The 16,453-nt window shown below is 35.7% G+C and overlaps 1 protein-coding gene across 6 annotated transcripts in view; it reads right to left on the reverse strand.

Annotated features, from left to right (window-relative positions):
- GSK3B (glycogen synthase kinase 3 beta) overlaps positions 1–16,453 on the reverse strand; it is a 229,100-nt gene that overhangs the window by 136,143 nt on the left and 76,504 nt on the right. For 5 of the 6 annotated variants that reach the window (XM_057503020.1, XM_036883498.2, XM_057503023.1 and 2 more), the window contains exon 2: positions 610–803. In XM_057503020.1, the coding sequence (XP_057359003.1) occupies positions 610–803 (194 nt within the window). Of the gene's footprint in view, positions 1–609; positions 804–3,235; positions 3,435–16,453 lie in introns of all 6 variants that reach the window. The other variant, XM_057503018.1, reaches the window with a different exon arrangement.

The raw sequence follows: 16,453 nt of genomic DNA on the forward strand, positions 1-16,453 counted from the left end.
AGGGAACAGAGCTATACAGCTTGCTAATGGTAGAGGCTTGATTAGAGCCCAGGTCTCCTGACTCTCCACTATACCGTGACATAGAGGCAACCTCTGAACATCCATGCATAGGATCCCTGAAGAGATGGTGTAGAAAAGAAAATAAACTCAACTATGGGGACTGTTGGTTTCTAGGGGCAGATGGAAATGAGACATAAGAGAACATAAAAGCAAGGTGGGAGTTATGGGGGGAAATGATAATGCTGCATCACAGATTCAAAAGAAATTTCTTAAGAAAGGAGGCAAAGCTAACTATAAAATGGTCATATATTACAAGCAGTGTTTCTCAAGGAGAGGTCACTTTTTAAAAGTATAAATTAAGAAATTTTCATCTACCTTTCATAACATTCTAAACACATGTATCACTTAAAGCAATGGTTCAAAATTAATATTGCAGTCTTCAGTAACTTTTATCTCTACAAAATACAAAATGAAAAATAAAGTTGCTACAGTAGTTGAAGTGAACAAAAATTTGCACAAATGAAATTTGAAGCAGCAAGAAATGACTGGAAAACCACTCATTTACATGTATTGGTAGCAACAAAATACATGAAATACCAAAGTTCTTACCTTAAATCTTTTGTCCTGCAATACTTTCTTGATGGCAACCAGTTCTCCAGAATCACAAAGTTTGGCTTGATATACCACACCAAATGACCCATTTCCAATCACTTTAGTGTCTGTATAGCTGACTTCTTGCGGCCTGTCTGGACCCTGCCCAGGAGTTGCCACTACTGTGGTCACCTTGCTGCCATCTTTGTCTCCTAAACAAAAAAAGGGACAGAAAAATGAGAACTGTGAAGAATTAAACAGAAAATTAAAGTTAAAAAAGTCAAAGCATAAAAAGTCAACTATATTCTTTACTACAAGTTATTTTTAAATGCTCATCTTAGTTTAATCATACAGAAATACTTTAACTATTTGTTTCAATTTAAGTAACTTTTTTAACCACTATTTATTCAGTCATTCTATACAGAACGGACACCATGTTTAGTTAATATACATGACTTCATTTAATGAAAACACCACCACCGTGAAGTGGACAGTACTGTTTCCATATTAAACATAATGGGAAGAATGTTAAATTTGCCCAAGGTCAAAAAATGAGTAGTAGACCCAACAGTGTTTGAATCCTTATCTGTCCAACTCTGAATTCCAATCTGTCCAACTCCTAGTTCAACTCTGAATTCCAATCTGTCCAACTCCTAGTTCTTTCCCCAAGGCTTCCTTATTTTACTTGAAAATAAAATGTTTAACTAAAAATGTCTAAATATGCTGACTCTATTCAGACCACTCTGCTTTTAGGAAGGTAAGGCTGTGAATTTCTGTTATCTTTCCTCTTTTTAAGAAATAGTGGAATACCTCTTAGAAAAAGGTTATATGGGGAAAAGGAACAGGGGGAAGCATATTAAATTGGGGATGAGAGGTAGAACTTGAGAGAAAAACCACAGCCATTCTGAACTAAGCTTCATTCATAAGTAACTCACTGGCTTTGCGGTCTGGGCCCACTCATGGCCCTCTCCTTACCTTTTCTGCCTTCCCTTCCCCCAAGCAACAATCCAAAGACTCTCTTCAATTCAAGCTCAAGAACCATCTCCTTCCTACTTGACTAGGAATAGTTGTCCACAATCATCTTGTTCTCTGAAATCTTAAACTATTCTAAACCATTCTATGTTACCTAGCACCTGATTTTATAAAGAACTGTTTTAGCGACCAGAATACTCAGATTCCAATAACTACAATCATTGTGAAGTAGCGATTACAGTATGTGCTTTTTTTCTCTTCCCTGACAAATCTCAAACCAATTCTCAGTATAATGTAAGTCCATAGGCTCACTGACTAAACTGCTTTTTCTTCTTTTCCTCTGCTATTCTTCCATTACATCAATTTTATTTTTAAGATAACTGAATCTATACTAACCTAATAAAATTAAAAATAATGTAATATTTATATCTAGATACATAGCTAAGATTATGAAGAAATCCTTTGTACTTCACATGTAAAATGATTTTTTAAAATCTTTTTTTTTTGAGTATTTTTCCCCAAATATAAAACTGCCAGATAAATGAATACCCAAATGTTAGTGGCATATTACAACCAATATTTATAGGCATTTAAGTTCACACAGGTATTAATATAGACAAAAGCCAATAAGCAGTACCTGTAACAAACTCTTACTCACAAAGCAGCTTCATGACAGATACAAAGGAATAAATGATTTCTACATAACATAGCTAGATGAATTGCAGGCAGTCTGTATTATATCATGGCTAGTTATCTTGAACATGTATGTCTTTAGTTCCAAAGTGCAATGCCCAAACAGGTGTGATTTAGCCAGCACAAATCCACCACCACCACTTATAAAATGAATAACTCAAATCTTGTCAACAACACCATTTTTATTTATAACAGCATTATATATACTTTAAATGCATACAAACCCCAGTACAAGCCAATACACATGCAGCAGTTCTCAAAGCTTTCAAATGCTCCCTTCATATCTCACTTTCTAATAAATCTTGTATATACTTGCTAAAAACCTAGTTTAACATGAGATCTAAATCATGTCCACTCCCAAAAAATATCCCACATTACTTTCATTTCTGACCATGTTAATCTTTACTACAACTTTTCAAGTTGACTATAAACCATCTTATAAGTTATTTTCTTCTTCATTTATAAAATAGGTATGTTTACCTGTATTACACCAATCCTAAAGACAGACTTAATCTTCTGAACTCAAACTCTAATCAACAGATCTAGATCTAGGTTAGAGCCAAAAGATTAAAATCTAAAGACTGAATACATTTTCTTATAATACAATTGTCTCAAAGAAAAAAGAAAGCTGAAGTGATTTCAGTCTGACTCTTCCCTAGATCATCCAAGTCAAAACCACACCACAAATTCAGTAACTGTTGAGTTAATAATTTCACTGAACAAGTTGTTTGCAAAACTTCACAGATCTAATTCAAAAAACAAAATATCATTACATTTTATTTAAGATAAATTAATGGATGTTAAGAATGGCTGTTGTACTCTACAATTTTAATTGAAAACCAAAGCCATCTGGGATACAACCAAAAATAATGTTTGTCTACTGTATAACCATACTTCAATAAAGAAAACAGTAGCCACAGCTTAATTGTTCTTTTAAGAGAATGCAAGCAATATAAGCAAGTACAATGACTTTCCCCACCTGTCTCCTCAGGTTGCATTTTTAGAAAAACCCTTCTTCACATTTCAGAAAAATGGTTTCAGGTCTTCAGGAACCAGCAATGAAACATACCCATCGCAACCCCTGGATTGAGTATCTCTTCCACTTCAGTTACTAAGCCAAGTAACATCTATCCCAGCATCATGATTTGCTTATGGGAAAAGGCACACATGAGGTAATTCTGCAAAAATATTAAAACCAGAGTAGAAAGATAAACAGATGGGTTCTATAGACCCTATCACTGAAAGAGATTCTTGAGGCCTCTTTATTTTAAACTGCAACTGAATGTGAACAAGGACCAATCTTTTCACCCTCTTGTAAGTTAGTAAAAAAACTACTTACCATCTTACCTGAAGTTAAAAGATTTACTCTATTCTCTTTCAAGCAGTTAGCAAAACTACTGGGAACTCTTACTGGCTATACTCCCTACTAATATGAAATCCCTAGATATACTAGAACAATGCTCTCAGGCTTTCTACCTCTAGGTTCTTGGAATTTTTATTCAGAAATCATAAAGCTCTTTAGACTGTTCCATCAGAGATCTAAAATAGCACAGCTGTAAAAGAATGGCAAGATAATACTGGGATGACTTGGCATGAGCATCAGTAGCACATGGGACAGTCAGCAGATAGCATGCCAAGGAAAAACATGTCACCATTTGGCACTGTAATTTGCTGACTTAGCAACAAAATAGCTATATAAAATTTCACTTTACAAGAGAACTTTCCAATTCATTGTTTCAACTACTGTAACACTTACAATAAATGCAGTGATATATTATGTTTACTATGCAAATGAGGAACAGATTAAAATAGATTATCTTGTTCAGTATTATTAAGCTTTAAGTAGAACTCTTCACTTCCCTCAGGATGCCTCTACTATATTTTACAACCATCCTATTACAGCTGAAAACTAACTTCATATACTATATTATATGCCCCAAAGAAGCAGACGTTTCTGAAAATATAATGAAAAAAATCAGCTCCAGAGTAATACAAAGTAGAATACATGAATAATCTTTATAGCTTTCAGTCCTCAATTATTCACTTATTAACAGCAAAGCTACTTTCAAAGATACTTTGGCAACATTAGATTTTGAAACCTATCCCAAAGCAAAAGCATACAGATGACAAATATGTAAGAACAACTGATTCTCTGATGTTCAAACAATTTAACATTTGCTACTAGAAACTGGATAATTTGGGATCTTAGCATTTTAAACACTGCTACCAAGAAAACAAAACCTTCATGAAAAGCTAGAAAGCACAAAAAAAAAAATGCCTCATTTAAAAAAAAAGTCACTACTTTGCCCAAACTAAATTTCCCAGAATGCATGGTATAGTGAGGCTCATACCAATTACAAAACTCGTCTCCAAAAAATGCCACTGTCTCTCAGAAGCAACAACAGCAGAACAATAAAACAGCTTGGCTCCAGGTCCTCTCTCTGGCCAGAGGATTCCTGTCCTCCATTACAAAGTAAATTTCACTCAGGTGGTATAAATTTCCTGTTATAATTAGAAAATAGAATCAAATCTCCTACTGTTTACCATAATAAATCTTAAATACATAAACCACAACAGACTCATGAAGCAATGGAAAATTGATAAGCAATGGAACCACCACTTTCTATTGAGGCAGTTAAATATAGAATACAATTTTACAAAAGCCTTTAGGCATATCCCAAAATGATACAAGCAACCTTGTTCTCAACCTCTCAAACACAGGTTTGTAGCTTAAAAGCAACACCTGTGTGGTTGCTTTTTTTCCTGTTTTTTTTTTCTTTTTTCTTTTTGGTCTCCAGTCACTCCTCAGACCAACAACCCTGATAATGAACAAATGTTCCTGCCAGCCTAACATGGTCCGTCCACATCAAGTGTGGAGTGGGCATCCAAAAACCAAAAGGCACTTAAATTAAATTAAATATTCAAGCACACTTAAATTAAATATTTAGGAGGTATCTGACACTGACATTCTAATTTCATATAAATAATAAATCTCAAAGTTGAACATACCATAGACATTTAATTTGGTGTTTCTTAAGATTCAGAGCTGAGAAAAAGCAACAACTGTGACACTCTAACTGAGAAGCTTTAGAGATGTTAATAATCCATACTGCTGATGCAAACTGATTATCAGTACTGACTGTCTGTGTAAGATCTTCCTTTAAGAATTAAGTCTGTGTAGAAATAACAGGAAGTTAAGTCTGTAACAAAAGTCCAGAGAGACCAGCACACCAAAGATGATACAAAGTATTTTTGTAAAAATAGTACTAATAAAGAAAACAGCAATACCTATTGTTTATCACAAAGAGAAATAAGAGACAACCATAATAATGTTTTTCATTGTAGTGTTTGCTGTCTTTCTCTGACTTACTTCACTTAGCATAACACCCTCTAGGTCCACCCATGTTGTTACAAATGACAAGATTTCATTCTTTATGGCTGAGTAATATTCCACTGTTATATGTACATCTTTACTCCATATCTTGGCTCTTATAAATAATACTGTGATAAACATAGGAATGCATACATCTTTTCAAATTAGTGGTTTTGTTTTTGTTTTCTTTGCATTAATTCCCAGAAGTGGAATTACTAGATCGTGTGGTATTTCTAATTTTTTTTTTAAACCTCCATATTGCTTTCCATAATGGCTGTGCCAATTTACATTTCCACCAACAGTGTATGAGGGCTCCCTCTTCTCTGTATCCTCACCAACACTTACGTTTTGTCTTGCTGAGATGAACAACTCTGACTGGTGTGAGGTGATAGCTCATTGTGGTTTGGATTTGCATTTCCCTGATTAACATGTTGAGCATCTTTTCATGTACCTGTTGGCCATCTGTTTATCTTTTTCTGGAAAAAAATTCAGGTCCTCTACCCATTTTTAAATCAGATTATTTAGGGTTTTTTGGTGTTGAGTTATAGGAAAGGCAGGGGAAACAAAACGGACAGATGTCATACAATTGGGTTGGTTTTTGAAGATGTTTATACTTCTAGAAATAGGAAGAAAAACATAAGATGGCAGAGGATAAAAACAAGACAGAAAGGACTCCACAGTAACCGTCAGCAAAACAGCACATTTTCAATCACAGTAAAATACTAGGTCAATGAGATTAACAAGCATCAATTCTGAAGAATCATACAATTTCTTTTGAGAAAGAAAAAAATTCAGCCAAGTTTTTGTCCTTACAGAAAGGCATGATGGTCTAATATGAGCTCTGAAGCCAATACCAAGGTTTGAATCACATATTCCAACACTGAGTATAAAATGGAGATAGATGCTACTTCATACTGTTGTTGTGATGATTAAATAACTAAGTTAAGCAGCTGTTTTTTTTTAAGTGCATGCCACACAGTGGGTACTCAATAAATTACAGTTCCTCTGAACTTTGAACTATTGGCAGTGGAAATAGCAAACATTATTCTGCTCTGCTATGTTCTTTCACCAGCTGGTAAATGCCCTACTTCAGTGCTTATCACAATGTTCTATAATTATTAAGAGTCTGACCCCCTCACTTGACTAAGAGCTCTTAGAAAAGCCAGGCATTATCTGAATCATTTACATTTCTCTAGTGCTTATTAGCACAGGGTTCAGCACAATGCAGGTGCTTGGCAAATGTTTGCTGCTGAATTTATGTAAGCCTCACTCAGGCAGAATCATCAGGGTTTGGGAATGGACTACGTCACGTTGAACCTTAAGCAGTACTTTCGCTGCTTCTTACTCTTGTGGTTGATTTACATACCAATCCCCAGAGTAGGTACAGAAACACCTTAAACGTACAGTTGGGCCTTAAAACAAAGGTTTGAACTGTTCAGGTCCACTTATATACAGACTTTTTTTCAATAAATATATTGGACAAATTTTTGGAGATTTGCCACAACATGAAAAAAAGCATTTTCATTTCTTTAGCTTACTTTATTATAAGAATACAGTATAGTATACATATAATAAAATGAAATGTGTTAAACTATTGCTTATGTTATCAGTAAGCCCTCTGGTCAAAAGTAGGCTATCAGTAAAGTTTTGGGGAGTCAAAAGCTACATGTGGACTTTTTGTGCCTCTAGTCCCTGTGTTTTTCAAGGGTCAAATGCAGTAAAAAAGAATGGAGGTCTTACAGAAAACATAGTGACAACAAACAGTCAAAACACTTGAACCAACTTGCCATATGTGTATTTATATACAGGTAGAAGAATTACTCATTTCATAACCTTTTCCAAATAATTCTGTATTTGGAGCATCAATATGCAGCAATGGATAAGAACTGGGCAAGGAACATCTCTGAGGTCTTAAGGTCAATTTATATCATTATATACATAAGTGTATTTCTTAAATACTGTTTTACAGTTTGAAAGCACCACTCACAGAAGACATAAGAATCACCTGGGAGAATTTAAAACGAAGATCCTAGAATTTTACCCGTAGAGAGAGACACAGGTCTGCAAGTGGGGCTTGGGAAACTGTCCTTTTAATAAGCATCCCCCCAAATGATTCTTAATGCAGTTTCAGCTACCATACTGTGAGAAAGAACCACAGTACAATTTAATCCCTACAACAACCTTGTGACATACCCATGATAATCATTTAATAAACAGGAGAAAGTAAGGTGTTTGAAAAGGTTTGGTAATTTGCCTAAGGTAACCCCCCCTTTAATAAAGTATACCCACAGGATCCTACTCTAAAACCTGTACCCTACTATATTACTTTTCTTAAGACCATGCCATAAAAATAATAACACAGGGGTTGAGATCCTAAAATCAATTTTTTATTTTCAGCAAAGCTGAATATCAAAGCAGAAAGTTCTAATGCAAGTGTCCATTAGATACCTGAGTTTTATTATGAGATATATCAGTTTTCAAAATATCCATACTCCTTTTGAACTAATTTTAATTCACTCAGTTTTTTATCTTCTCTTAAAACCCAAATTTTGCTTTAAACCAAACAAACCAAAGCCAGAATGTACCACATTAATTTTCGACAGTCTGAACATAAATATTATTTTACTTATGAGCCATGAACTGGAATCAAGCATATTTTCCTTTTTTCTAACTACAGTGAACTGGAATAAAGTCAAACCAAACCCAAAATGAATAAATATTTCACTTGGTCTTAAGCCCTCACTTGAAATAATATCAAGATGTATTTTAGAAACAGGTTTATTTCCCATGAAAGTCTAAAAGGCTTGCAGCATGTGTGTGAAGAGCTTCAGCTTTTAGGAATTTATATTAGAATCGTTAAATCTTAACCATGCTATCTGCTTCATTTACAAGCTGCCCAATTTGGAGTCAGGGAGTGGGTGAGAATAGTAGAAAGTACATTTAAATTTTTCTTTATGAGGAAATTTAGAAATGTAAGGACAATACTCACCAACTTGACAATTTCCCTTGGAACCAACCTTGATCACCATATACCATCATCACCTATCATAACTGTAAATAACATATTGTGGAGAGCTAGTAGTTTACAAACCTATTCAGATGCATTACCTCACTTTATCCAGGCAACAGTGCTATGAGGGATTATGTTTTTATTATACACAGCAGTAATATACACAACAGTAAAACTCCTTTCAAGTTCCCAGACCCAATTCCAGCGCATGCGTGCGTGCTTGTGTGTGGTTGGGGCTGGGGGGTATTCCCAAGCACAATTCCAAGCAATTCTTGAAGACCAGCAGGGTGTCCAAGAGCTCAACTCAATTCTGATGCTATCAGCCTGGAGACAGCACCAGATTCCCCAGGTTATGGGCTCCATCCTCCAATTCTGCGCTCCACTCCCAACTCCAGATGCCAGTCACAAACCCCAGGCTGTTCCCTGTGCTTCTGATCAACTGGCTACAAATTGGAGGTCATCCCCCTTTGGTTCAATTAATTTGCTTGAGTGGCTCACAGAACTCAGGAAAACATTTTACCAGTTTAATAAAGGATACAGGTTAACAGTCAGAGGAAGAGATCCATAGGACAAGGTCCCAAATAAAGAAGCTTCTGTCCTCCTGGATCTTGGGGCCTGGCTCGGTTGCACATGTACATGTTCTGGTTCCCCAAGCATGGAAGTTCTTACCAACAGAGAAGCACGATGCAAGAAAGAAATATGCTCCTCTAGTGGGTTTTTGTGAAGGCTTCATTGCACAGTCAAGAATAACTAAGTCACTGGCCATTGTTGGCTGATTCAACCTCCAGCCCCCACCCTTGGGTGGGGTACAAAAGTTTCACTTTAAAATGACAAGACATCCATTTCGCCTTTTAGCCTCTGAAGTGTTTTCAGAACTGTGGATGAAGACCAAATATACCTGGGAAATATATATATTCGGTCATCTGAATAACCAAAGACCTATTTCTTATAACTCATTTTATCACAGGGAGGTAGAACTAAAACCAAATGGAGGAGAGAACTGAAGCTGAAAGGTAAGTAAAACTGCTCAAGGTTATATAGTTATATTGAAAACTACAATCCAAGTCATCCAATACCCAAGATTAGAAACAGACCTTCCAATGCCTATTAAAAATGGAAGAGAATTAAGCCATTTATTTCTAGTCCAAAAATAAATCCATAAAAATAATTCAGTCCAATATAATCATAATTTCAGTAAGCATCCTCACACTTTTTAATATAAACTGCAAAAATATCTTTTAATATAAATGTTTCATTTTACAAATGCTTCATTTAGCTGAAAGACAAATAATCTAAAATGACTAAAAGAATAGCTGGAATTCCCTGAGGAAAATCTAATCAGTGAACTGATAGCAAACATGTAAGCACTTGAACAGACTTATCAAAATACTAAGTCTAATCCAGGGGTTAATAACAGCTACTACTTTTGCAGGAATAGAAGGAACATTTCCTGTCCTTTTTTTCGGACTGGTTTATTCTAAACAAGAAACATAACTCAGAACTAAAAATGCAGAGAAGCATGGTTTTTTCTAATCAATAAACAAAAAAGGAATATGAAAACTGAGTATCTCTACATCACACAGTTTTAGGAATCTCCTGTTTGGATAAACTACAATATTTTACTTTTCACAAGTTTAAGGGTAACACAGCATATCTGCTTTATAATCCTAATTGAATTAATTTCTTTTTAATGCTCTGAATGTATATAATATTTGGGTGATGCTGCCATCCCACTTCATGAAAATCAACTCGGAATTGTGTGCCCATGTAAATACCAAAGTAGCACACTGGTTCCTCAGTCACAGTTCTAAATGGCTTCCAAAGACACACAGCATCAGCCACTGACCAACACAGAGATGTCCAACCGAACAGTTCTTATCATCACCCCTCCACCCACCACACACACCTCAGCAATCACTCACACTGTTATCCTCTCCCCCAACTCTCTTACACTTGCATTATTCTTAGGTAAATTAAATCCACCTCAGGCAACAACATCTAGGTGACTCCACCTTCTGTATTTTTTTCAAATCTTAGTTAACTGTGGAAACTTTCTTTCTCTTCCCTTATTCTCTTCATTGCACTCAAGAGCTGAAAAAACCACCTTAGCCATAGCTAAGTGAACTTAGGTAAGCAAAAGGATAGCACTTCTGCTTATGCCATTATCAACAGAAAGTAAAGCCATGAGTTAAAAAGCCAATGCCACTAACCAATAGAGCTCCTGAAGGAACCCAAAAAGACTTATCAGCCTCCCATAAATCTCTACTCCTTATATAACCCTCAGATTAAATCCCTTTATTAATAAAGTACCAGCATTCATAACTAAATTTTAGAGAGAACTGGTTTTGTTTCATTACTATTCCTACAATACTATTATTTTCTATTATTTTTCACTGTAAACATGTAGATATGGCTAACTATGGCTTAGTTAAGTTTTGGTAGTATAGCCTGGGAACCTAACCATGTTTAGTTTACATATCTACTAAACTTTCAGTGGAAAAGTATGTTCTAAGTTATAAAACAGCTGATGAGCTTTTAGCACACATCTGTTTACAGGCTAAGCCTTCCCTGTATAATCTAGGGGGAAATACACCTAAAATACTGAGTATGAACTCAGTGGAAAAGAGATAGGGTACTTCTTAAGAGCATTGCAAGAATCACTTTATGAAAAACAAAACAGCCAGGTAACAATTAAGAGTTCTGCCATTAATCTGCAAGGAATCACACATTTTCCAACAGTGATCAATTTTTAGTTTACATTTACAATTATATGAGTACATTATGTTATGTTTACAGTTAACAAACAATATGCCTAAGAGAAAAATATATTAAACAACATTGTCCCAAATGACTCTTAGTACTTGGAATCAAATCCATATTGGTTTTTATATTTGCCCCTCTCTTCCTCCCTCTAAAAACTGATTTAACATGCCCCAACACTCTCCCCACAAAAACAGACTTTAGAGAATCTAGCAATATTTAAATAGGGCAAATCTCAGGCCCATCTCTCCAGAGAGGAAGAGTACTGACAGATCAACTAGGTCAATTCACAAAGCAGAGTCCACTTAGCGTTTCTCTCCACAAAGCTCAGCTAGAAGAGATGATAACTGGGCTCTGTTAAATAAAGGACACTGGAACCACACAGTCCACCACTCAAAGGACTATATTAAGAATTGATTACAATTATACTACCTAAGTATGACTGATTCTCTTGCTAGCGGGTCATAGAAGAACATGCTGGGACACCTCATGCCAGGATAGAGGACTTCCCACACTGCTGACTCACTGCTTACAGTGTCAGAAGCCAAGGGAACTTAAAGGTAGAAAATGCTTTCTCTTAAAAAAAGTTTCATCCTTGGGAAAACCGACTTTCCTAACCTTGCCCTTTTCAACTGGTCTTTGTCATGGCCTACTGTTACCTACTTGACCTAGTGATAAACCAGGACAGGATCAGTATAAGTCGGCTAACAGCGACTGCTCGTTAAGTTCCTTTTTATAACATACCTCCACAATCTGCAGAAGCTTTGAACACATACTCACTTTAAAAGAAAATCAGTGGAGAATTGAGTTCCATGTAAAATGAGAGTGATACAGAGAGATGCTGTCTATACAGAGCACTTGTACTTTAATGAAATCATCTCTGGTAGCTTTATAAAATATTCTCACATACATATTTATACTATGCACATCCTTTCTCTTTGGTAAGTATTCTCCCATATTAATGGCAAACAGTAGATTGATTGATACGTTTCAAAAATCTTGAAAATAAAGTAAGGAAAGAACACAGTAGAATATTAGGTTCAGATATAGTCATTACTAATTAATTCATCATATGCTTAATAAGCACTGTATACCACACAGATACTGTACAAGGAACTGGGGTTACAAATTAATAAGACAAACAAGGCCCCTTCCTTCATAGAGCTTCCTGTCCAAAGAAAATGTATTTATTAATGAAATCTGGATTCGGTATTTATTCAAATTCTGGGTTCAGTATTTCCTATAATATAAAGTAAGGTACCTTACTAAATTATTTTCACATAACACCTCACTAAACATTAAAAATCCTGTGAAGTGCATGAAATTACCTCCATCTCACAGATGAGCAAATTAATGCTTATTAGAAATCAAACTAAGAAGAGAAGTAATATTAATATAGTTGTTCTAACTCCAAGTGTCGACTCTATTATCAATACATCAATGTGTTTCTAAGAAAAGACCAAACAGGAAAAGGTACTACTGGATGTCCAGATTATGAAATTAACTTTAATTCATGTGTAGAAATAAAATTCTAAAAACCGTTAAAAACATTCTGGTTTGAATATATATGCAAATAACAGGATCAACATTCCACTGAAATCAACATCATCCACCACATCAACAAAAAGTTGGACAAAAACCACATGATCATCTCCATAGATGCTGAAAAAGCATTTGACAAAATTCAACATTCATTCATGATAAACACTCTCAACAAAATGGGTATAGAGGGCAGGTACCTCAACATAAATAAAGCCATATATGAGAAACCCACAGCCAACATCATACTTAACAGTAAGAAGCTGAAAGCTTTTCCTCTAAGATCAGGAACAAGACAAGGATGCCTACTCTCCCCACTTTGATTCAGCATAGTTCTGGAGGTCTTAGCCACAGCAATCAGACAACTCAAAGAAATAAAAGGCATCTAGATTGGTAAGGAAGAAGTTAAACTGTCCCTGTTTGCATATGACATGATGCTGTACATAAAAAAACCCTAAAGAATTCACTCCAAAACTACTAGGTCTAATTTCTGAATTCAGCAAAGTTGCAGGATACAAAGTTAATACACAGAAATTTGTTGCATTCCTATACAGTGATGATGAACTGGCAGAAAGAGAAATCAGGAAAAGAATTCCATTCACAATTGCATCAAAAAGAATAAAATACCTAGGAATAAACCTAACCACGGAAGTGAAAGACCTATACCCTGAAAACTACAAGACACTCTTAAGAGAAATTAAAAAGGACGCTAACAAATGGAAATTCATCCGATGCTCTTGGCTAGGAAGAATTAGTATTCTCAAAATGGCCATCCTGCCTAAAATAATCTACAGATTCAATGCAATCCCTATCAAAATACTAATAGCATTCTTCAACGAACTAGAGCAAATAGTTCTAAAATTCATATGGAACCACAAAAGACCCCAAATAGCCAAAGCAATCCTGAGAAGGAAGAATAAAGCTGGGGGGATTAGGCTCTCCGACTTCAAGCTCTACTATAAAGCCACAGTAATCAAGACAATTTGGTACTGGCACAAGAACAGAACCATAGATCAATGGAACATATTAGATAGCCCAGATATAAATCCAACCATATATGGTCAATTAATATATGACAAAGGAGCCATGGACATACAATGGGGAAATGACAGCCTCTTCAACAACTGGTGTTGGTAAAACTGGACAGGTACGTGCAAGAGAATAAAACTGGATTACTGTCTAACCCCATACACAAAAGTAAACTCAAAATGGATCAAAGACCTAATGTAAGTCATGAAACCATAGAACTCTTAGAAGAAAACATAGGCAAAAATCTCCTGAATATAAACATGAGCAACTTTTTCCTAAACGCATGTCCTCGGGCAAGGGTAACAAAATAAAAAATGAATAAATGGGACTACATCAAGCTAAAAAGCTTCTGTACTTTTCAGCAAAGGACACCATCAGCAGAAGAAAAAGGCATCCTACAGTGTGGGAGAATATATTTGTAAATTACATATCTGACAAGGGGTTAACATCCAAAATATATAAAGAACCTCACATGCCTCAACACTCAAAAGGCAAATAACCCTATTAAAAAATGGGTGGAGGATATGAACAGACACTTCTCCAAAGAAGAAATTCAGATGGCCAATAGGCACATGATAGATGTTCCACAACACTAATTATCAGGGTAATGCAAATTAAAACCACAATGAAATATCACCTCATACCAGTTAGGATGGTCACCATCCTAAAGACAAACAACAATAAATGTTGGCAAGGATGCAGAGACAGTGGAACCCTCCTACACTGCTGGTGGGAATGTAAATTAGTTTAACCATTGTGGAAAGCAGTATGCAGGTTCCTCAAAAAACTAAAAATAGAAATATCATTTGACCCAGGAATTACATTCCTAGGAATTTACGCTAAGAAAACAACTTCTCAGATTCAAAAAGACATATGCACCCCTATGTTTATCACAGCACTATCGACAATAGCAAAGATATGGAAGCAACCTAAGTGTCCATTAGTAGATAAATGGATAAAGAAGATACGGTACATATATACAATGGAATACTATTCAGCCATAAGAAACAAACAAATCCTACCACTTGCAACAACATGGATGAAGCTAGAGGGTATTATGCTCAGTGAAATAAGTCAGTCAGAGTAAGACAAATACCAAATGATTTTCCTCATTTGTGGAGTATAACCACAAAGAAAAACTGAAGGAACAAAACAGTAGCAGATTCATAGACTCCAAAAAGGGACTAGTGGTTACCAAAGCAGAGGGGTGGGGAAGGGTGGGTGGGGAGGGAGAAGGGGATTGTGGGGTATCATGATCGGTGCATATCGTGTGTGGGGGGACACAGGAAAGACAGCGTAGCTCAGAGAAGACAAATAGGGACTCTGTGGCATCTTACTACACTGATGGACAGTAACTGCAATAGGGTATGGGGGCAGGGGGACTCAATAATAAGTGTGAATATAATAACCATTGTTTTTCTTATGAAACCTTCATAAGAGTGTATATCAATGATGCCTTAATAAAAAAAAAAAAGATTCAACTGAAGACTTTTCTGAGTTGGGTCCCCCCAAGACTCTATCCAGTACAGCCTTCCATTCTGTTTACATACATGCTTCACAAATGACATACATTGTATTTAAAAAGTTCTGAAATAAATATCTGTAAAGCAATCCTATTTTCTCACCAATTTCCATTACAAAAATTGGAACTACATACTCATGAAAGAGCTCCACAGTACAGAGTTTAAGACCTCAAAGACTTGACATGGTAAATAATCCTATGCAAATGTAACCTTGTAGATCAACAAGATCAACAGAAAGCCATCTGACCTATTACTTGTAAAATGCAAATTTCAAGAAGAAAAATACTATTTCCTCAGTCTTGAGATATAGATACACACAACCCCCAGTCACATATCTTTGTCCCAGCTACTTGCATTTTTAAAAGGAAACATTTAAGAGTGAGAAGAGAATCAATGTACCTAACAATCCAAGGACCCATACCAGCAGCTGAACTTTATCAATTTCACTGACATATCCATCCAAGCAAGTGAAGAAACCCTCCTGCAATAAACTGTGTCTCAAGTAGACAGTAGGACCCACAATTAACAAATGTCCTTGGATAAACTGTTGGATCCCCCACAAAAAGAGAGTATTTTAGTTGGGCTATTCAACTTTTTGTGTAGGATGAATATTCCAGATGATCTAGCCAACAACATAAATGGACAGAAATTAACCTGATGCTGAGAGTCTTTTAAGTATTCCTATAACAAGAAATTTTGAAGATTCATATTTCTGTGAGAGTAACAGACAACTCTTCTGGTATCTTTCCAACACATACACACAAAGCCTGATTAACCACTAATTTTCTAATTTTTCAGCTTACTTTCAACTACGAGCAGTGGTGCTACTTTAATAGTTAACACACACACACACACACACACACACACACACTTCCCTGTGGTCTCCGACAACTTCCTGCCCCTCCCAATGGGTTGAGCACCTGAAAATATTCATCCTGGTATTTATTTCTCTCTAGACTGAAA

Source organism: Manis pentadactyla, chromosome 1 (assembly GCF_030020395.1).
Source record: "Manis pentadactyla isolate mManPen7 chromosome 1, mManPen7.hap1, whole genome shotgun sequence".
NCBI classification, from domain to species: Eukaryota; Metazoa; Chordata; class Mammalia; order Pholidota; family Manidae; genus Manis; species Manis pentadactyla.